Source organism: Podarcis melisellensis (assembly GCF_964234715.1).
Source record: "Podarcis melisellensis genome assembly, chromosome: 13".
In the NCBI taxonomy this organism is placed as follows: Eukaryota; Metazoa; Chordata; class Lepidosauria; order Squamata; family Lacertidae; genus Podarcis; species Podarcis melisellensis.
This window is the reverse complement of record NC_138545.1, coordinates 11,436,872-11,457,422: the sequence shown is the minus strand read 5'-3', so window position 1 is coordinate 11,457,422 and position 20,551 is coordinate 11,436,872. Positions and strand designations below refer to the sequence as shown.

Genomic DNA, 20,551 nt, shown 5'->3' with positions numbered 1-20,551 from the left:
CCCACAGTGCCACCCGCGTCCCTGGGTATAGAACAGTATATAAATTCAATAAATGAATGAAATGAATGAATTGCCTCCAGCAGTGGTGGTAGAACACAACTACTGCGGTTAGTAGCCACCGATCGCCTTACTGAAGTTGTCTAATCCTTTTTAAAGCCTTCCAAATTTGTGGCCATTGCTACTGCTTGGGGGAGGGGCTTTTGTGGTAGTTTAATTATGAACTGCGTAGAAAAAGCACTTTCTTTTGTCTGTCATGAATCTTTCCAACATTTGGCTTCGCAATCACTGGCTGTACACCCATTGAATGTAATGTGTGAACAGTTCTCTGGCTACGAGCAGAACCAGACAAAGCTGTAGCACGTCTGTTGATGATTTTTAAATATGCTTCATAGACCGAGACCCATTACCCAGCATTTCATATGTTGTGAGCCACCTTATTGTGTTTTGTGAAAGAGCGGATTAGAAATTTCCAAGTACAAATATATAAATCCGCCAGACAAATAGTCCCAGGCGACTCAAAAGAAGCGATCCAATTCCCAAGGCTACAGCACAGATACTTTTTAATTACTTGAAACGCTAGCGACAGATGATGGTGCAAGGCAAAGCGGCCTTCCTCTCTGTCTCTGAGAAACCTGGTTTCCTGTTCTTCAGCCTCGAAGCAAGGAAGAGCTCCAGGCCCAACCCATCTGAAGGAAACAGGTACGCTGCACAAATGCTCCTTCCACAGGCAGCACAGGGAAGTTCCTTAGAACACACCTCAGACGGTCCACTTCAGACACCTTCAGGTAAGAGAGAGAGAGAGAGAGAGAGAGAGAGAGAGAGAGAGAGAGAGAGCAGGAGTTTCAGAAGAAGCCTAACAAGGCATTTTCAGTTCTCTGTAATGGATATTTATTGCTATAATGGTCTTTTATGAATCTCTTTGTGAGAGTCACCTAAAAAGTGGTATAAAACCCACTTAATTCTTTTTTTACAAAACCACAACAACTACAGACATAGGCAAACTCGGCCCTCCAGATGTTTTGGGACTACAACTCCCATCATCCCTGACCACTGGTCCTGTTAGCTAGGGATGATGGGAGTTGTAGTCCCAAAACATCTGGAGGGCCGAGTTTGCCAATGCCTGAAGTAGGGGCTCTGCACCTGCTCACCTACTTTGCATCCTGCCCCCATTAACTTCTGTCACTGTTTAAACCATGGGTAGGCAAACTAAGACCCGGGGGCCGGATCCAGCCCAAACGCATTCTTAATCCAGCCTGCGGGTGGTCTGGGAATCAGCGTGTTTTTACATGAGTAGAATGTGTGCTTTTATTTAAAATGCATCTTTGGGTTATTTGTGGGGCATAGGAATTTGTTCATTCCCCCCACAAAAAAATATAGTCCGGCCCCCCACAAGGTCTGAGGGACAGTGGACCGGCCCCCTGCTGAAAGTTTGCTGACCCCTAGTTTAAACCATCACTTTCCCCTCTCCATGTTCCTCCTGTCTTGCTCCCATGTCATGGCCGCTGCAGTTGTGCAACCTGCCTTTACTTGCGCTCCCCTGTCCCACTATGCAAAACCAGGATTGTGGGGAGGCACTGCAAATCCTCCAATGGGGAATGAGTGACGACATCCTTACGTTTTCATTGTAAAGAGAGAAAAGTTCAGGCTCTGAGTACTACACAACGGAATTCCTACGTTTCTATTAAATACTGTAGAGAGAAAATGGCAGGCTACGAAGACCGCTAAACAACCAATCAGGTGCACACCAGATGTTGCTGGACTACAACTCCCATCATCCTTGGCCACTGGCCAGGGGCTAATGGGAGTCGGAGGCCAACAGCACCCCTAGGGCACTACATTAGCTACTTGCTGTCCTAACAGTTCTGTGTTATTATTCTTTTAAAATCCCTTTAGTAGTTGCGGTTTTGGGTCAGGAAATGGAACAGCAGCCCATGCTGGTGGCGACCAGGGCAAGCTGCTGTTTGCAAGCCTGTCTCACCGAGTTTCCTGGTGCGTCCCCAGACACTTGACGCAGCAGTACCGGGTTCCGCACGATACACATGTGTAGTTCGACGGGAAGCCGCAAACAGTGCAGAAGTGGCGCTGGGGCAGGTTGGAAGGGGGCGCACACGCTGTCAGGTAGTTGGGTCCTTCGCTCACGTTCAGGTTCTGTTGGGGAGTCCAGAAGGGAGAAAAAGTGATGAACTCGCCTATGAACTCAAGCCTCACGCCATGCATTATATAGGGAAGAATCAAACCATCTGATGCACATGGAAGTGGACTCTCTGAAGGAGCGCTGGGAGTGTGGCTTCAAAGTGCGGCCAGTGTGGCGTAAGGGCTGGACTAAGACCTGGGTTCAAATCCTCCACTCAGCCATGGAGCTCACTGGGCAACCTTGGGCCAGTCGCTCGCTCTCAGCCTAGCCTACCTCACAGGGTTGTCGCGGGGATTAAACAGGTGTGACACTTTGAGCTCCTTGGAGAAGGAAGCGTGAAGCAAATGCCCTAACAGCTTACAGAAAAGAGGCTCATCGCCTACCGACACTGAGGTGCCAGGTGATTGACTGGCGAGCAGCCCTGCCTCCCTGTCCAATTTGGCCTGTGAAGGGTAGGGCAGATATTAATGTGGCCTGCATAAGGGACACACCTGTCCCAGGAAATGCTTCCTTGAAGTATAGAGTGATACTGTTCAAAGTTCTGCCTGTGCAATCGCTTTCCCCCTCAGTCAACAGTCTATGCCCATGGAGCTGGCTCAGTCCTCACTGGCCTGTGGCTGGTTTTGGGGGGGGTGATATATTTTCAGTTTTTATTTGGGGTGTGTGGAAAGGTGCCCAATCCAAGCTAACGGCAAAAACTTAATTTGTCCGCTTAGTTCTATAGAACGTTATCCTTTCCATCTCTGGGAGGAGTGGTCCCCTCCTCGCTACATCCCTCTAGGCCCGTGGCAGCCAAAATGGTTCTGTTGGAACTACAGCTCCCATCATCCCTGACCACTGCTCACAACATCTGGGGCTGATGGGAGTTGTAGTCCAAAACACTCTGGAGAGCCCCACATTCATTGCCCCCTGCTTTCGGCCTAAGAACAGGAACGTTTGGAGCTTGCCTGGAAACTTTAGCAAGTCTCCACTTCTAATCTCAACCCTGCAATAAACCTGACCCCCCCAGTTCAATCCGCAACATTTATTACAAGCCTATCACTCTTGTAAGGATCATTTGCGGAGTTATGGCCAGTGAGCTTTCTGACTAAATTGTCTCCACACACAGCGCAGCCTCCAGGCCGCAAATCCAACGACATGCAGATGTTTCGCGCAAAACTAACAGAGCACTTTTATGCTTGCAATGGCTTGGCTATAATGTCTGCATTTGTTCAAACATTTATATTTAAACAGAGCTATTAAATCCGGGGTGGGGTGGGAAATAAGACCATAAGGAAGGAGGACATAAACGAAGCAACTGTTAAAGAATATTTATGCCTCACCCACGTCCCACAAAGGGGAGAGGGAGGGCGTAGACACACCTGTTCTTCCAGCAAGGCTTGGAAGTTCTTGCGGAAACGCAGCTTGAAATGGTCCCCCCGCGTTTTCTTCTTCTTCTTCCCTGTAAAAACAAAACCCAGGGAATGCAAAGTATGATTTTATCTGGATTCGACAGTATTCCTTGTTGCTGTGCTTCCATGTTCTTATTATTCATGCTCTTGTTACGATCTCTCTTCAATAATCATTTCTCTGCTCTGCATCCATTTCTTTCTTTTTCAAATTGAGGGCCATATGACGTCAAACAGGCAAGCCCCTGTTGGTTTCTGCATCTCTCAAACATTTGCATTGTTATATCCAATAAAATAAAATAATTAAAACGTAGGGGGATAAATGTTACTATCCCCACACCCAGTGCCAATAACAATCCATTATTTTCAGGGATTGTGAACAAAATGGCCCACATTAGCATTTTGAAAAAGATTTAGCTGCTGTCTATAATAAATTTTACTGAGAAATATATATTAAAATTTATTATTTGTACAGTGTGATGGAACGGTGATACGTATATCTATATCTGGCGTGTTCCATTAGTGCAGTGACAGGAATACCTGGGTTTTTTTTGTGTTGTTGTTGTTTTTGAGATGCTGTTGGACTCCAAATCCCATCAGCCCCAGCCAGCATGGCCAACAGTCAAGAATGATGGGACTTGGAGTCCTGCAGTTTCTAAAGAGCTATAGGCCTCCCACCCCTGAGCTAACACATCCATCATGGTGGAACTATATCAGTGGGGCTTCTGCCAAATCCTAAAGCCCCTCAGCTAGTGGATCTGGAGTGCAGGATTGCACCAATTTCCCGTTTCCTTGATACCATCTCTGCTCAACTCCATCCAGCTTGGCCAACCCTCAAGGGTGAATTTGTGACCTTCCCACAAAGGAGGAATGGCTTTTAAAAGTAATGGACTACGTAGAAAAGGCAAAGCTGACAGCAAGATTAAGAGATCGAAATGATGAACTGTTTACAGAAGAATGGAGGCCTTTTTTTTTAAACTAATTGAAAAAGTACTGTAGTGAAATGAAATCATGGGCAGGATTTGAGATAGGAGCAGCGGAAGGAAAATGATAAAGTAATTGTATTAGAGGGATTTAAATAACAGATAAGAGCTATATAGCGCAGTAGAAAAGAGTTTGAACGAAAACACTGTGGAGGTAGGGATGGGAAGACAACGTATGAAACAATGCAACTATTAGATTTGAAGTGAATATGTAAAAATTCGGAAATTCAAAAAAAAATTATATTACAAAAATAAAGATGAATTTGTGCGAAGCACTGCAAGCTAACAGAGTGAGCGCCAAGAGGAAAGGAATATGGCAGAAGTCAACAGATGCAACCCAATGAACAAACCCTCACCTGTTTCAGCATCGTCGTCAAACTGCGGCAAGCGCTTCACAAGCTGGGGCATGTTGGCGTGAGGGTCATCCTGGAAGTTGTCATTCTCAAGCGCCTCCAACTGGCGGTTCAGGCGCCGCTGCCGGGTGGCCCGGTCTAAGATGCGCCTCTGACTGGGGTCCTGAGACCGTGCTGAGAGAGAAAAAGAGAGAGGGCTCTGTCTGGTGCCAGTAGTGGTTAAGAGAGGTAGTCTCGTAATCTGGGGAACCGGGTTCGCGTCTCCGCTCCTCCACATGCAGCTGCTGGGTGACCTTGGGCCAGTCACACTTCTCTGAAGTCTCTCAGCCCCACTCACCTCACAGAGTGTTGTGGGGGAGGAAGGGAAAGGAGAATGTTAGCCGCTTTGAGACTCCTTCGGGTAGTGATAAAGCGGGATATCAAATCCATCCAATCCAAGGAACCCACAGTCTGCCAGGGGAGACACCCCTTGGGCCTTCCGCTATGCCCCTGAACATCTGAATTGCCTCCACTGAAGCTCAGATGGCCTTGTGCTCAGGACAGCTTGGTGGCAAGGACTGCCTTAAATCAGCTTCAGCTGGTGGCCCAGCTATGCCCCCTAAATGGACAGGGATAGCCTAACTACTGTTGTCTATGCCCTGGTGCTTTCATTCATCAGTTAAAACCACTGAAAGGTGAGAGCAGACTAGTCTCTCCCCAAAACAAAGGAGCAGAATAGTGCCTGCACACCTGGCCTCGTATCTGAAGTTCTACAAATGTTGGAAATTTTTACTCTTTTTTTGGAAAAAGAAAGCTGGGAATCTGGAGATTATCTTTCATTTGGGGTGGGGGAGGAACTGCCTCATTGCCCCCCACCATCACAAAGCACCCTTGAGTTCTAACAGACACATTACTTTATTTTCCCCCCCATGGTGACCGCACTACCACATACATTTAGCTCAAGATTATGTTCTACTAACGCACCATCCTGTGGCAGGAGCAAGTAGGTGCTATGCCAGAGCATAGGAGGAATTTGTATTGCATTTTTGTATTTGATTTTTATCTGCAATTTTTTGGTTGTTCACAAGAATATTTTGTTTTTCTGTTTAAGCATACTGCCCTAAATATGAATCTTTATTGCATTGGATTTTCATCTGTAATGTTTTAATTCAGTGTTTTGAAAGGTTCTGCTCTTATGTTTTAAGGTGGCTAAGATTTGTTTATTTGTTTAGAAAAATAAAACGGTATAAAAAATTATTACAAAGAATAAATCCTCTCCTACAGATTCAGTTTTTAAGAGGCAGCCTGGTGCCGCCTTCTTCCAAATAAGAAACACTGTCCCTTCATTTCCAGATTGTTGAGAGGGGCTGACATTCATCAGTGGCAAGCCAAAAGGCACTCTGTTCAAGCTCAGGTCCCCTCCCATGGGGTAAGCTCATGTACTTCCATCATGCCTGACCCCTGGCCATGCTGGCTGTGCTGATGGGAGCTGGAGTTCAGCAACTTCTGAAGAGAACCCCCCATCGGCTACCCATGAAAGGGATACTGTGTTTGTAGCAGGAATTGGGAACCCACCACCCACCAAAAACTGCTGGACTCCAACTCCCATCGGCCACAGCCAGCATGAGCAATGGTCAAGCATGGTGGGAGCTGGAGTCCTGCAACATCTGGAAGGCCACAGATTCCACACCAAGGTCCTTTCTCATTACCAGGTGCTAAACTAGCATCAGCATAAGTTGCAGGTTTTCCCAGTAAATGCTAGTTCAAAATTAAGCCCGGCTCACATCAAAAACTTCTAGGACCCACCTTGCTTCTGCGATTGCAAGTTGTTTCAAATATTGGGTTTTAATGGCAGCGGCCCACACTGGGACCTTCGAGCCAAGGGCAGATAAATGTTTAGGGCTATGAGGAACACAATGAAACCTCAGCAAGAGCGTTCTTCTGAACATGTGCAGAGTCCCTGCGGAATAAACCCTCCACCAACGACGGTGATGATAATAGTTCTGCAGGTGGGAAGCCGGATTATAACATTACTTTGGGGTTCCCAGAATATCCTTTGTTTTGCAAAGGGCTGCTCCTGATCACAGCTCAGCACAATGCAAAACATGCATTCCTTGTTTCCCATTATTTCCTTGGCAACTGCTATTTAAATCGGAGAACACCGATCCCCCTTTGCTCCCAGCAGCCCCGCCGCCCTCCCATTCCCACTACGAAGTACCTGAGATTTTCTTCTCCACCATCCTGCGAGCGAGCAAAGAGGCACAACCTCCCGCAGACCTTCCCGACACTTCCGGTATCGAACCGCGCTAGCTTGCCAACGCCGGTTCTCTTAACGCAGCGTAGATAGGGCTTTTCAACCATAGAGAGCGGGAAAAAGATAGAGCAGGGCCGCATCCCGCTCAGGCAAGAGCTTTCGCTTTAATACCGGAAGTTTAGGCTGTATCTCCCCGGGCGGTGGAACCGCTCGCAAGCCGCCATGTTACCAGGGACAAATCGCGCTTCCGCCTGTGCTCCCGACTCACATTCCTCGGGGAAGCGACTTCGCCGGGTCCTAAACTCCGCCGGTGTTTGGCGCAAAGCCTTTCCAATGGCTTTTTTGTGAGAAGGGAGAGGCAGGAATTTAGGGCTGGTGGCGATTGGGAGGGAAGGCAAAGGGAGCCCAAGGCACAGGAATGTCATCTCCTCTTCCAATGTTTAGGGCTATGATGACCACAATGAAACCTCAACAGGAGCGTTCTTCTGAACATGTGCAGAGTGCCGGCGGAATAAACCCTCCAACAAGCACAATGAAATGTAGGGGTGGGGGATAGCAAAGTTGGGAGATAACAATTCGCAGGTTGAAGGGCAGTACTGAGCTTCAAAACACCTTATTTGAGCCGGGGGATGTAGCTCAGTGGTAGAGCGCATGCTTTGCATGTATGAGGTCCTGGGTTCGATCCCCAGCATCTCCACCTTTTACTCCTTGCTCTGCCGCCAAGTTGACACGCGGACAGTGGTGTAGTAGGTTATCCACTTAGGGCTATCCCTGTCTGTCGAAGCCTGAGAGGGCAAATGAACGTCAGGCACGAAAGAATTCACGGAGCTGTTTACAGTTACGTGCGTCCCACTGCCCTTCAGAGGCAGTGGTTAGAGTGTCAGACTAGGGAGACCAGGGTTCAAGTCCCCACTTAGCCACGAAGCTCGCTAGGTGACTTTGCCCTCAAAGATTGCTGGGCACTGTCCTTTGTTGCTGATAAAACGACAACAGAGGAAACATTTGTCAAAGCATAGATAAAAATCGGCAGTTTTAAAACAAAACAACACAAGCAAAATTACACGCCTGGGTAGGCTGCTGCTGGCCTGAGCAAAATGAAGTTTTGAGGAGGCAGGGGAAAACATTGCAAGGCATGTGAAATTAATGTTTCGATTTCTAGTGCTAAACAGACACGCGATATGTATTTAGTTATAAAAAATAAAAATATTTATAGACCACCACGTATTTCATTCTTTTTAAAAACTTTTTAAAACCTCTCTCTCTCTCTCTCTCTCTCTCTCTCTCTCTCTCTGTGTGTGTGTGTGTGTGTGTGTGTGGCAACAATTACAATTGCAGAAAAATGTATCATTAACTGCCTGCATAACCCTGGTTTTCAGCAGGTGTATGAAAGTGGCTAAGGCTGCCGTGGAACCATCTGGGCTCCCATCATTTGAAGCACGCGAAGTGATACCGTACAGCATGGGGCGAGGACTTTAATACCTTTAAAATCAACAGCACCCCCTGCTCTGGGCAGCCCACCCTTCCTCCCTGGACCCCCCCCCTTTCAGATCTCCCACCCACCCCACGCGCAGGTTTATTTTCTTGGCAACGTGGCATTGGAGGAAGCGCAGGTCTCCCCCTCCTTCCTCCCCTTTCCAAACACTTTTCACCACCAGATTTTCTACTACTTTCTCTCGCCGTCCCGAACTTTCCAGACTCCTGATTGGCCCGCAGAGGGGGGAGCCCCCGCGTTCCGATTGGCCGCCCCTTACCCGAGCTGCCGCACGATTGGATGGCGTCCTCTCTCTTTTTTTCCCCATGGGCTCCCATTGATGAAAATGACCAGGAAAGAGACGCGAAGGTTCTCGCGGGGCTATATACTGATTTTTTTCTGGTTTTGTGGGTGGGCGCAGCGGGAATATCGGGGTCCCGCCGCCTCATTCCGCTCAAGGAAAGTGGAGGGGGGAGAAATGGGAAGAGGGTTTCCGATTTCCCCTTCCTCCTCCCCCTTCTTTTTCCCAGCTGCGGGGCTGCTGTGGGGAGGAGCCTGACGTCGGTCCGGCCCCGCCGATCGCGAGAGCTGAAAAAGCAGCAGCCCTAGCGGGCCCCGCAGTCTCTCGCCTCGGTTCCCGGGTTGCCTCCACCATGAAGCGGCAGAGATGCGTCTTTCTAAGCGCCGCCGCGATCCTAGCCACTCTGCTGATGGGCGCAGCCGCGACCAGCGAGGAAGATCAAGAGGCCGTCGATCCAGGTACGAGACGAGATCGGTGGTGGGGTGGGGGGTTGTCAAGGATCGGTAGCAGAATGACCTTTCCAGGAATCGAGTGTTTCCACGCCGGAATGAGGCAGAGGTTGCAGTGGGTTTTGTTTTTTTTTTGCAAAAATGGGGGGTGGGTGTCATACATATATGCACACGAGGAGGGAGAGAGACATATTAGCAAATAGGAAAAAAAGAGGATCGACCCGGGAATTGCAAGCTGCGCGCCAGCGCCTTGCACAATTGCTGGCCTTTCTCTTCGCTTTCTGGGAGAAGCTGGAGGGGCTATAATAATAATCATAAATAATAATTTTTTATTTATACCCCGCCCTCCCCGGTTCAGAAAACCGGGCTCAGGGCGGCTAACAACAAATTTAAAACACTTTAATTGCAATACAACATAGAAGCAGCATAAAATACAGTATAAAAGCATGAATAACAATAAAATTAAAAGTTCAAAAATCAATCTGGGGGAAATCCATCCAATAAGCGTTAGTCACCAGGGCTAGCTGGCTGAATTAGTCCTACTTGGGCCAGCGAGGAGGCCAGGAGAGAATTAGCTGTGGGGTCTCTGAGCAGGTAAGCAGCCAAGGAGGTTGTGGACTCCCAACACCCATCAGTCCCGACTAGTGGGCCTGGGATGATGAGAGAGGTCGTTCCCAACATCTGGAGCGAGTGCATCGCTTTCGGGTCAGAAAGCAAGACGTTTGCAGAGACGGGAAATGTGTAGCCCAGGCATAGGCAAACTCAGTTCTCCAGATGTTTTTGAGACTACAACTCCCATCATCCCTGGCCACTGGTCCTGTTAGCTAGGGATGATGGGAGTTGTAGTCCCAAAACATCTGGAGAGCTGAGTTTGCCGATGCCTGGTGTAGCCCTACAGATGGTGTTGGGCTCCCAACTCCCATCAGCCCCCAGGCAGTGTGAACGGGTGGTTGAGGATTGTGGGAGTTGTAGTTCAGTGACATTCTTGGCTGGAAATAACCATTTGTACATCCCGTTCCTTGTGATTGACCAAGTGAGCCAGGCAGAGGGGGAACAGAGGGAAATCAGAAAGGTGTGTGTGTGTTTATATAGAGAGCACTTGACATAGTCCATGTGATAGCAGAAGAAGGGAAATGTTACCAGGGCCATCTTTACAAAATGTGCGTGCAGACACACACATGGCACTATTATTATGCACTGATGTGTTTTGGAGCAACGGGGGAGCAGAGAGGAAAGGTTGTGACACAGGTCAGATGAGAAGCAATAATGGCCACCAACTTGGATGATTTCAAGAGAGGAATGGACAGCTAGGCAGCCTGGCACAGAACAGTCTTAAAAATACTTGTCTTTCTTCTGCCAGAGCAGCAGCAGCAGCCCTGCTGTTCATCGGCTTCTTATGCATAGGATTTCTCTCTTACGTGTTTGTCTTTTGCAACAGAACCCAGTTCGTAGATCTCAGAGTTCTGGTACATAACAAAGTTGATTCCACCAACTGGCAGTCAGCAACCCCTGGTGCAGGTTTCCTTTTTTGCCAAGTCTTTTTATTATTTTTGCCAAGATCTGACAAACGCTTTGTAGCTAATCAAAGAATGTATTGTTGAGAGAGTTTAGCGCTTTGTCCAGGTGGTGACTTGGCCTGTCTTGGTTCATTCTCCCTTTGTGAGCCTTCTTTTCCAGAGGATGCTGACCTACATAATCTCGCCATGGTTGGGTTGTCTGAGGTTTTGGGTCGATACCCCACACTGCTTCAGTATCCACGAATCCTCTAGTCTGGCTCTTCCGCAGCATCGTACCCTCTTGCCTTGGGACAGAAAAACAGTTCCTCCTGCTGCTCCTCTTCTTGGTTTGAGGAAGCGTCTTTTACTGCCTTTTGCTTGTGATGTGAAAGTTGCAGACTTGGCGACTTAACAGAATTTGCAAAATTGCAACTTAACTGCTGCCCAGAAATATTTCATGGTTGTTTTGCTGCTGCTGCTGCTGTTCTTGATTATGGTAATATTGGGGCAGTAGTAGTCATAGCTTACTGTTCTGGATCACACCGAGGTTCATCTAAGTCCAGCATTCTTAGCGTAGCTAACTAGATGTTTCTGTGTGTCCTCTAGGAAGTCCATCAGGACGGGACTTCAGGACAGAATTTTGAGGGCTCTTCGCCAGAATGAGGACCCCCCAAATCCAGCAGGGCTGACTTACCGCATTTTGAACTGAAAACAGGCATTGGCATCTAAAGAGCTCCCTCCCACCCATAAGGCCATAACGCCCAGAGTTTAAAATGACCTAACTGCATTGCTGAATTTACAAAGGTGGCAATTCTCTTGCTCCTGGCTTGTGTGACTCATTGTGGTCTGCCCTGCCTTGGTTCCCCTGTGGCTGAAATACTTGCCATTTATATTTTATTTTATATTTTATTTCATTTTGTTTCATTTTGTTTTATTTTATTTTTACCCTGGCCAAGACCGGGCTCAGGGCAGCTAACATCAGATATAAAAACAATTGATTAAAATACAACTTTAAAAACAAAATTAAAATACTACTTAAAATGCAGCCTCATTTCAGTGGAAGCCCAGATCAAAAACTGTTTTGGGGGGGAGAAAACGTCAAACCTTCAGCAAGGCCAACTATCCAGACTGGTCCTACGTGGGCCAGAAAAGCCAGGGAAGTCCCCCAATAGGGGTTCCATCACAGAAGGAAAAGGAAAGAGGAGGAGGGGATCAGGCTGGTTCCAAGCCAAAGACGAGGCGGAACAACTCTGTCTTACAGGCCCCGAGGAAAGAAATCAGATCCTGCAGAGCCCTGGTCTCATGAGGCAGTGTTGAAAAGGCCCTGGCCCTGGCCCTGGTTGAGGCTAATCTGACTTCCTTAGGGCCCGGGACCTCTAGAGTGTTGCTATTTGTGGACCTTAAGGTCCTCCGTGGGGCATACAGGGAGAGGCGGTCCCATAGATACCTGTCTTTATAGTTCCTTCGAACTTCTGAAGTCGAGAGCTGGCAACTGCTAAAGTGGGAATGGGGAATGGAGAGCTGGCAACTGCTCTCCCGGGAAGGCAGGCAGGGGGGAGCAAAGGCTTTCGCCCCCGCCCGCCTTCAGAAGAGGTCCAGGACCTCTTCTGAAGGCGGGCGGGGGGCGAAAATCTTTGTCCCCCCTGCCTGCCTTCCCAGGGGCTTTTAAATCGCCCCGGACAGCGGAGAAGTCCTCCGCTGTCCCGGGCGATTTTAAAATGCCGCCCGCCAGCATTTTAAGATTGCCCCGGACAGCGGAGAAGTCCTCCGCTGTCCCGGGGTTTTTTAAAATGCTGGGGGTCGAAAGAAAAGCCCTTGTCCCCCCCCCAGCCTTCAGAAGAGGTCGGGGGACAGACTGCGGGGAGAAATCAGGGTGGGAGTCACGACCGTGAGGCAGGGCTGCCAAGTGTGGCAGAAGAGGACACGGCCGTCGCACCTGTCCTTAGGTAGGAGCTTCTTCCGTGTCGACCTGCTGCCCTAAAGTCTTGGCTTTTTTCTTGGCTTTCTGGCGGTTGGCACAGAAGGAAGGCAAGGGGGAGGGGAAAAAATTGAAACTTACACTTTCGTGCGTCCCTCCCGGCGTGACGCTGCGCGCTGACGTCACGGGGCTGTAATGGTGGTGTGCCTCGATATTTTTTTCATGAAACAAGTGTGCCTTTGCCCAAAAAAGGTTGGGAAACACTGCTCTAACCAACTGAGCTATCCAGGCTATAAATACAGGGATCGTCCGGGATTTGAACCTGGGACCTCTCGTACCCTAAACAAGAATCATACCCCTAGACCAGCGGTTCTCAACCTGTGGGTCTCCAGATGATGTTGGACTACAACTCCCATCATCCCTGAGCTTTGGCCTTGCTAGCTAGGGGTGATGGGAGTTGTAGTTCAACATCTGGGGACCCACAGGTTGCAAAGGCTGCTCTAGACCAACACGCCAGCTAGAGAAGATCCATTTGAAATGAATGGACTCCATTTAAAGACCCTGTGAGGCAGGTTAGGCTGAGAGGCAGGGTGCTTCACGGCCGAGTGGGAATTTGAACCCTGCTCTCCAAGGTCCTGTTCCAACACACTTACCAGCCGTTCTCAACCTGGGGTCCCCAGACATTCTTGAACTATGGCTCCCATGATCCCTGACCGAAGACCATGCTGGCTATGAATGATGGGAGTTGTAGTTCAACAGCATCTAGGAGCCTGAGGTTGAGAAAGGCTGCTCTATAACCACTATGCCACACTGGCAACGAGATTTGGGTGACTGGACTGTTCAATGTAGACTCTCTGTAAAGTGAGTCCCTTCTCTTGTTGTTTTCCAAACATTGCGTTTCCTGTTTGGGGCGGAGATGGAGCAGCCCAGTTTGCAATTTGGCTTGGATCCTGTCCTTCATAGATCTTTCTCGGTGGCTTAGTGTTGTTTAAGGACAGCTCTCCAATGTGAGTTCCAGGGAGATGGCCTCTCTTTCTCGCCCCCCAGCCAGCTCTGCCAATAATTATTTTTACAGAAGTTGCTGGATAGGATTTCATGGGGCTGGTGACTTCCGGCTTTGCGAAATACTACCGACTGCCAAAGGAAATATACGGACCGTGGAGACAGCTGTCCGGTTTTTGAGAGGTATTGCTATGTCCATGAATGGAACGGTGCCAGACTAAGACATTATCATATTTATTTGCATTTGCTCTATTTGGGCTCAAGGATTAGAGATCCCTGGTCCCAAATCTTAGTAGGTTGTAACAGATGTCCTTTTTCTGCACTCTCTGTCTGTGGCTAAACAATTGCTAAAGGGCTGAATCCTTAGGAGAGGAAAAGTATGGTTTGTACAATTCCAGACTGAAGCAAGCATGAGTTGGCATAATTCGAAGATAATTTAAAGCACCGGGCCTGCAGCCTAAGGTCTCATTCTGCCATAGCATTTAAAGCCCTAAACAACTTAGGCTCCCAATATCTGAAAGGCCACAATCAGAATGAATTTCAGAAACCAAAAAGTCGTATCAAAAAATACGACTTTCGAGCCGTCTGGCCCCAGAATGCCAACCAGGCATTCAGTTTTGGCAACTCTAGCCCTGGTTTAAGGAGCCATTTGGCCCCTTGATTATCTACCTGAGTTTCTAACACTGCAGTCTGTCCCAACAGACCCTCTTGGCTGTCAAGATTGTCTGAGGGAGCCCACCTGGTAGTGTGGGATGTGTGAGGGCATTTTCTGTGCCAGACGCCGAGCTGTGGCGTTCCCGCCACACAGAAAGGTGAAGGTACACCTGGTTCTCGTGGCCTTGACACCTGAGAGATGTCTTTTAGGGCTCACCCTATTTTTGATTGTGGCTTAACTGTTTTTAATACTGTATTTTTAACTGGTTGTAATCCAGTGTGGATGGCGTGATAAGCCAAACCATGCAGCCACAGGAGTAATCTCCCAGCCAGCTCCTGGTTTCCTCTGATGCAAACATGGTACCAAGACCTGTTCACAATGAAGGAAAGGGTGAGGGAGGCATGGCCAATGATTGAGGATGATGGGTATTGTAGTCCATCAGCATCTGGAAAGTCCACATATGTTTTCCCCTCCTCACACGGAGCTAACATGCCTGCTACTTTTCCCTCAGCACCAACCCACTAACTGAATTTATCTGTTGAACTGGGAATATTCGAGCACAAAGTTTGACCACTTTTTCACATAGGGTTTTCTCATTCCTCTTAAAGCTCTTTCTTTTCGTCCATTATTCCTCATTCCTGCGGCAGGTTTTGTTAGGCGGCAGCTGAATAACTTTTCTTTCTTCCCTTTCTCAGTTGCCTCTGACTGACTGGTGCCTTTCTCTTCAGCTTTTCTCTCTCTCTCTCTGAGCGCACGGGACAATTTGAGACGTTGCCGGTTGGTTCTCGAATTCTCTGGCGACGCAGGGAGTGGGACGGGCTGGGAAGGCTCTCGCCAGACTTTCCAGAGTTTGAGGAGCGAAAAATAGTAGCATGGAAAATATTGCCAGAGGGATACAATCGTAGGTTGGCAGGCTAGGTGGCGGCACCGACAGCTGAGAGGAGCAACCCTTGTTCAGGAGAAGTTAGTTTTGATGTGGGAAGGATGGCTTCTTTTTGGCTTGGGTTTAAAGCATAAAAATAAATGATTTTTTTCCCCAACGGATTTTTGGCATTTAAAACATATTTTTAAAATATGCTTTTGGAGGAAAAATATTTCTAAAGATAGTTATCTATTTAAGTTACATTATAGTCCAAAGGCTATTCATCAGGAAATAAGGATTTGTTTTAAGTTTTTCATGTGTGCTAAACTCAGTCTAAGTTTTTTGTTTTTTGTTTAAATTGTTTAGCCACACCAGTTAACAAACATGGATACATATGCTATCATGTTATTGTTTTAGTTAAATAAATTGTTATTAAGGAAATGATTATATTTCTCCTTCCAATAAAGTACAATACAAACAGTTAACTTATTTAACCTCACAATAATTTCATAATTATCTGTATATGTATTTCTAATAGTATAACCAAATCAATAATTGTTGATATAACTGTAAAAATGGTTGTAAATAGTAAAAGTACACCAGCAAAAATGAGTCTTTCTTTAAAAAATATGATTTAAATCAAGTCTTACTTACTAGTGATTTAAATCAAATCCACCCTGGTTTAAAGGCAGCCTCTTTTTGTTGCCAGAGCTCAGATGGGAAACCTTTTTCTCAGAGTGAGGGCTGCATCAGCTGAGGCACATTTGCATTTGCTTGGAGTAGCTGTTAGGGGAAGGACTAGCAGAGCATATGCTTTGAATGCAGAAGGCCTCAGGTTCAGTCTCCAGCAAATCCAGGTAGGACTGGGAGAGACTGGAGATTCGCTGCCTGACCGTGCGGACATTACTTTGCCAGATGGGGCAGTGATCTGAGTCTGTACAAGGAACTTAGGGAGCTGCTTTAGACTGAGTCATCAACCTACTGGTCCATCTCCCAGATTTCAAACCTGGTATCTTTCCCATCATTAGCAGGAGATGCTCTATAGCTGAATCATGGCCTTTTTCCAAGTACAGTGGTACCTTGGTACTCAAACGCCTTGGTTCCCAAACGCTGAAAACCTGGATGTAAGGGTTCCGGTTTTCGAACATTTTCCGGAAGCTGAACATCTGATGGGGTTGTCGGCTATTGTTTCCGGGGCGCCTGCACCAATCAGAAGCTGCACCTTGGTTTTCAGAAATTTCAGGAGTCAAACGGACAACCAGAACGGATTAAGTTTGGTGCTTTTGTTTTTGCTATTGATTTTGCGTTTTTGTTTTTCAGGCTTTTTCGGTTAATTTTTTTTTGTGACTGTGTGGAACCCGGTTCAGCTACTGATCGATTGATTGTGTGACTGCGGAAATGGGGGAAAAACAATGACTATCATCAGGGCAAGAAAGAAAGAAAAAATTAATTTAAATTTTGATCATCTACAATACTGTCTTCATGTAGTTTATAGTACAGTACATTGATTATTGCTTTCATTTTATGTATCAATGGTCTCATTAGATAGTCAAATTCCTGCTAAACTGCTGTTTTAGGGGTTATTTTTAAAAGTCTGGAATGGATCGATCTGTTTTGCAGTCCTTTCTATGGGAAAGTGTGCCTTGGTTTTGGAACGCTTTGGTTTTGGAACGGACTTCCGGAACGGATTAAGTTTGAGAACCAAGGTACCACTGTACGGAGCCGCTTCCTAAGGGAGTCTTGGCATCCTCTTTTCCCTCTGCTTCTCTCTGTCCCTGGGTGACCGAAAGCACGCTGGTCCTCTTTTTCCCCAAGGTACTGTGCAAATTTTACTCTCCGACTAAGAGGGACATTCCCTTGTGAGCCAGAGGCCTCCTGACAGAGCAGCAGCCTTGGCCTTCCCCCAAGGCTGCATTCCTGATCCCCTGAAAGGCCCATTGAGGAGCCAGAGGCCCTGGCGCTGTCTGGGACCATCGGAGCCAAAAGGGGACGCACAGGGATTTAAAAGGAGGAGAGCGGAGGGGACCCAGGATGGAGTTACCACTTAGCTGTGCCAGGCCTCAGAGACACAGCTCTTACTATGGGTTTTTTTTTAATAGCCAGGAGAGACAGGGCCCAGCAAGATATCTGCCCATCACTCTTGTCTCAGGAAACTCCAAAGACAATGTGCCTTTTATTCTCATTTTAATTCCGTCCGCCATTAGATTGATTGCAGAGACTCGGCTCTGAATAATTGCTCCTATTAAACCACTCTGCCCACGTGGTGCATGGCCTTAGATGTTGGACTATGGTTCAAATCTCCACTCGGTCCCAGTCTAACCTACCAAGCAGGGTTTTTGGAAGGATGAAATGAGGCGGGGGAGAGAATTGAGCTGCTTGGAGGGTGGGTGTGGCGTGCACATAATAAAATACGCAAATAAATGCTCTGTATTATTGAGTGCGTTCTTGTGCAGGGTCAGGGTGGCGCAAAATGCCTCTCTGCCAAGTGTGGAATTGAGCAGCAAATGGAAACCAGAGACCAGATCCGTTTGTGTCTTGTAAGGAATTGTAGAAAGAACCCTGGAATTTTTCATTTTGCTTTTTAAAACTCCCTGAAACAGAAAACTAGCTCAGCAGGGCTCAGCTACTTTTCTCCCTGCAAGTTCTTCATTTTGCAAGCAGTTTTTCAACGGGTGCTTTTTTAAAACTGCTCCTTCCATGCCCACCTCTTGTATTCCGAAATGGCACTACCTGGTCAGGATTCTACCATTCCATTCTGCTGCTTCCATTGACTGGGCTGGAACTTGAGATTTACCAAAATCTGCTGACTTCCACTCTGGTCCTGTAGGTTTCAGTGACGCTGCCCTTGCTGTGTGGTCACAGAGGCTTACTGTGACAATGTGTGGATGCCATTGTGCCATGTAAGCACATAAGGCCTCTGTGTGTGTTTGGCGAAGCCTGTGGAACTCATTGCATTAGATGGATTTTGCTCAGTTTCCCATCAGTTCTGGAACAGCAGGGAGATCTGTGGCAGATGCATCATTGGGGGGGGGGTGTCATTTTTTCCTTGAGGCTGTACCCGCCTCAATTCCATGCCACTCAGCACCCTTTTACCAGCCTGCCATGCCTTAAAAGGTAAAGGTAAAGGGACCCCTGGCCATTAGGTCCAGTCATGGATAACTCTGGGGTTGCGGCGCTCATCTTGCTTTACTGGCCGAGGGAGCTGGCGTACAGCTTCCGGGTCATGTGGCCAGCATGACTCAGCCGCTTCTGGCGAACCAGAGCAGTGCATGGAAACGCCGTTTACCTTCCTGCTGGAAGGTGCATCTACTTGCACTTTGACATGCTTTCGAACTGCTAGGTTGGCAGGAGCAGGAACCCAGCAACAGGAGCTCACCCCGTCGCAGGGATTACATTAATATAATAAAACAGTGGATATTCTCTGCTCCGCCTCCGTTCCTGATTCATTCAGTCCACGTGAGAGAAATCTGGAGCCTAATTTTCTTCCAATAGAGATTATTGGTCCCAAATGATGGGACAGCATTGCATCCGTCTTCCATAAATGGATTAATAAGAAGAGGCGGGAATTATAGGGACAGAATTACCCAAACTATAGAAATTTATTCATGTACATGACTGCAGTGGCAAGAATGTTGTTTGCCCAAAAAATGGAAAGAAGAAGAAGCCTCAAGGAAACAAGAATAGATACAAAAGCTTATGGAATACACAGAAACGGTAATACTTACCGGAAAAATAAAAAATCAAGATAACAAACTTTTTTTATATAAAAGAATGGAAATGGTTTATTGAATATTTACAAACAAATTGTAAACAGACAAGAACATTGGCAGGATTGTCGTAATAACCTGCAGTTTTATAAAAGTGTGCAGTTGTACCTTGGAAGTCAAACGGAATCCGTTCCGGAAGTCCGTTCAACTTCCAAAACGTTCGGAAACTAAAGCACAGTTTCCAATTGGCTGGAGCAAGCTCCTGTAGCCAATTGGAAGCCGCAGAAGCCCCATTGGAGATTCAGGTTCCAAAGAATGTTCGTAAACCGGAACACTCACTTCCAGGTTTGCAGAGTTTGGGTGCCAAAATGCCAAAATGTCCGAGTGCCAAGGCATTCAGGATCCAAGGTATGACTGTACATTTAAGTAGATGAATAAATGATTAAGTTAAGTTAATTTGGAATATGCAGAAAATAAATTTTTTAAAAAATTAAGGAACCACAGAAAGAGGGGGAAGGAAGTCAAGTTTCGAAATGTCAAAATGGTTGTAAAATTACTGGAATGTATAAAATTGAAAATCATAGATAGATAGATTAGATTAGATTCAGGTAGGTAGTCGTGTTGGTCTGACGGAGTCGAAATAATAGATAGATAGACATCAGCTTAGAAACCAACTAAGTTTGTTCTTGATATAAGCTTTCTATCTGAAGAAGTGTGCAAGCACATGAAAACTTATACCAAGAACAAATTTAGTTGGTCTCTAAGGTGTGTGTGTATAAAATAAAGATAAGAGGTGGGGAAAATACCATAGCTGAGCGGTAGAGAATCAGCCCAAGTTGAATTCCCAATCTCTCCAGGTAGACCTGGGAGAGAGAGTCGAGTCTGAAACCCTGGAGGAGCCACTGACTGTCTGGATCGCCAATAATGAATTGAGATGCCACAGTGGTTTTACGCAGGATAAGGCAGAGATTCCTATGAGTCAAAAGGAGCTGTGTTGGTGGGATGACTCACTAGGCCCCACTCCCCAGAAACCTGGCAATGGACCACTGGATCGAGACATTTCTCACAGCTGGTTTGAGCTGAAGATGCCATGGGAACGAGGAAGAGTCATTGGTCCCAGCAGAGTTACTCCAATGCTCTGAGCCAATGCTGCAGCTGTGTCAGCAGGAGAGGCTGTGCATGTGTGGGTTTTTTGCATGCATGTGCAGAGAGAAGCCTTTCTCCTCCTAGAAATCCATTGCATCTGTATTCATCTGTTTGTTGAGATGTGGAGGATGGGAAAGACCAAAATAGGGTTGGCGGGACTAGTCTAGTGCTGGGACAAATACCAGGAAATTTTTGCTGCTGTTTTAAAATTGTCAAATATTCCATGAAGCCATGAATGCCACTGTTGAGATGGTGGCTCACATAAAAATATAAATGATTTACAGTGTTGTTTGTCAGCAAGTACAAGAGTGAAGGTTCTTTTTCTGCTAGTAGTCTGACGTATTCCTCATTGGGGAAGGCTGCATGGCAGAATATCTGCTTTGCAGAAGATTCCAGGTTCAGTCTCTGGAGCATCTCAGACTGGGAAAAGACTCCCTGTCTGAAATGCTGCTG

At 47.0% G+C, this 20,551-nt stretch overlaps 2 protein-coding genes across 3 annotated transcripts in view; one reads left to right on the top strand and one right to left on the bottom strand.

The window, feature by feature from the left end:
- Window positions 1-543: 543 nt before the first annotated feature.
- Window positions 544-7,203, bottom strand: ZNHIT1 (zinc finger HIT-type containing 1). 2 transcript variants are annotated; one of them, XM_081885281.1, is made up of 5 exons: window positions 7,056-7,203; window positions 4,862-5,032; window positions 3,457-3,575; window positions 1,979-2,148; window positions 544-779 (listed from the first exon to the last, which is right to left on the bottom strand). In XM_081885281.1, the coding sequence occupies exons 1-5, from the start codon at window positions 7,075-7,077 to the stop codon at window positions 758-760; spliced, it is 504 nt and encodes a 167-aa protein (XP_081741407.1). In that variant the 5' UTR covers window positions 7,078-7,203; the 3' UTR covers window positions 544-757. The 2 variants fall into 2 exon arrangements, with proteins under 2 accessions (XP_081741407.1, XP_081741408.1); XM_081885282.1 differs by having other exon boundaries at window positions 3,496-3,575; window positions 7,056-7,202.
- A 1,731-nt stretch (window positions 7,204-8,934) lies between these two features.
- Window positions 8,935-20,551, top strand: part of PLOD3 (procollagen-lysine,2-oxoglutarate 5-dioxygenase 3) — a 34,883-nt gene continuing 23,266 nt past the window's right edge. The window contains exon 1 of the mRNA XM_081885239.1: window positions 8,935-9,321. Within this exon, the coding sequence (XP_081741365.1) occupies window positions 9,216-9,321 (106 nt within the window). The 5' untranslated portion in view covers window positions 8,935-9,215. The remainder of the gene's footprint in view (window positions 9,322-20,551) is intronic.

What these genes read in the sequence shown, in the direction of transcription:
- ZNHIT1 (XM_081885281.1), bottom strand. Translation starts at nt 7,077, where the DNA reads ATGGTGGAGAAGAAAATCTCAG. An exon ending in TGACGACGATGCTGAAACAG is followed by an intron (nt 3,576 to 4,861) that starts GTGAGGGTTTGT and finishes TTGTTTTTACAG; the next exon opens with GGAAGAAGAAGAAGAAAACG. An exon ending in CTCCCCTTTGTGGGACGTGG is followed by an intron (nt 2,149 to 3,456) that starts GTGAGGCATAAA and finishes ACTCCCCAACAG; the next exon opens with AACCTGAACGTGAGCGAAGG.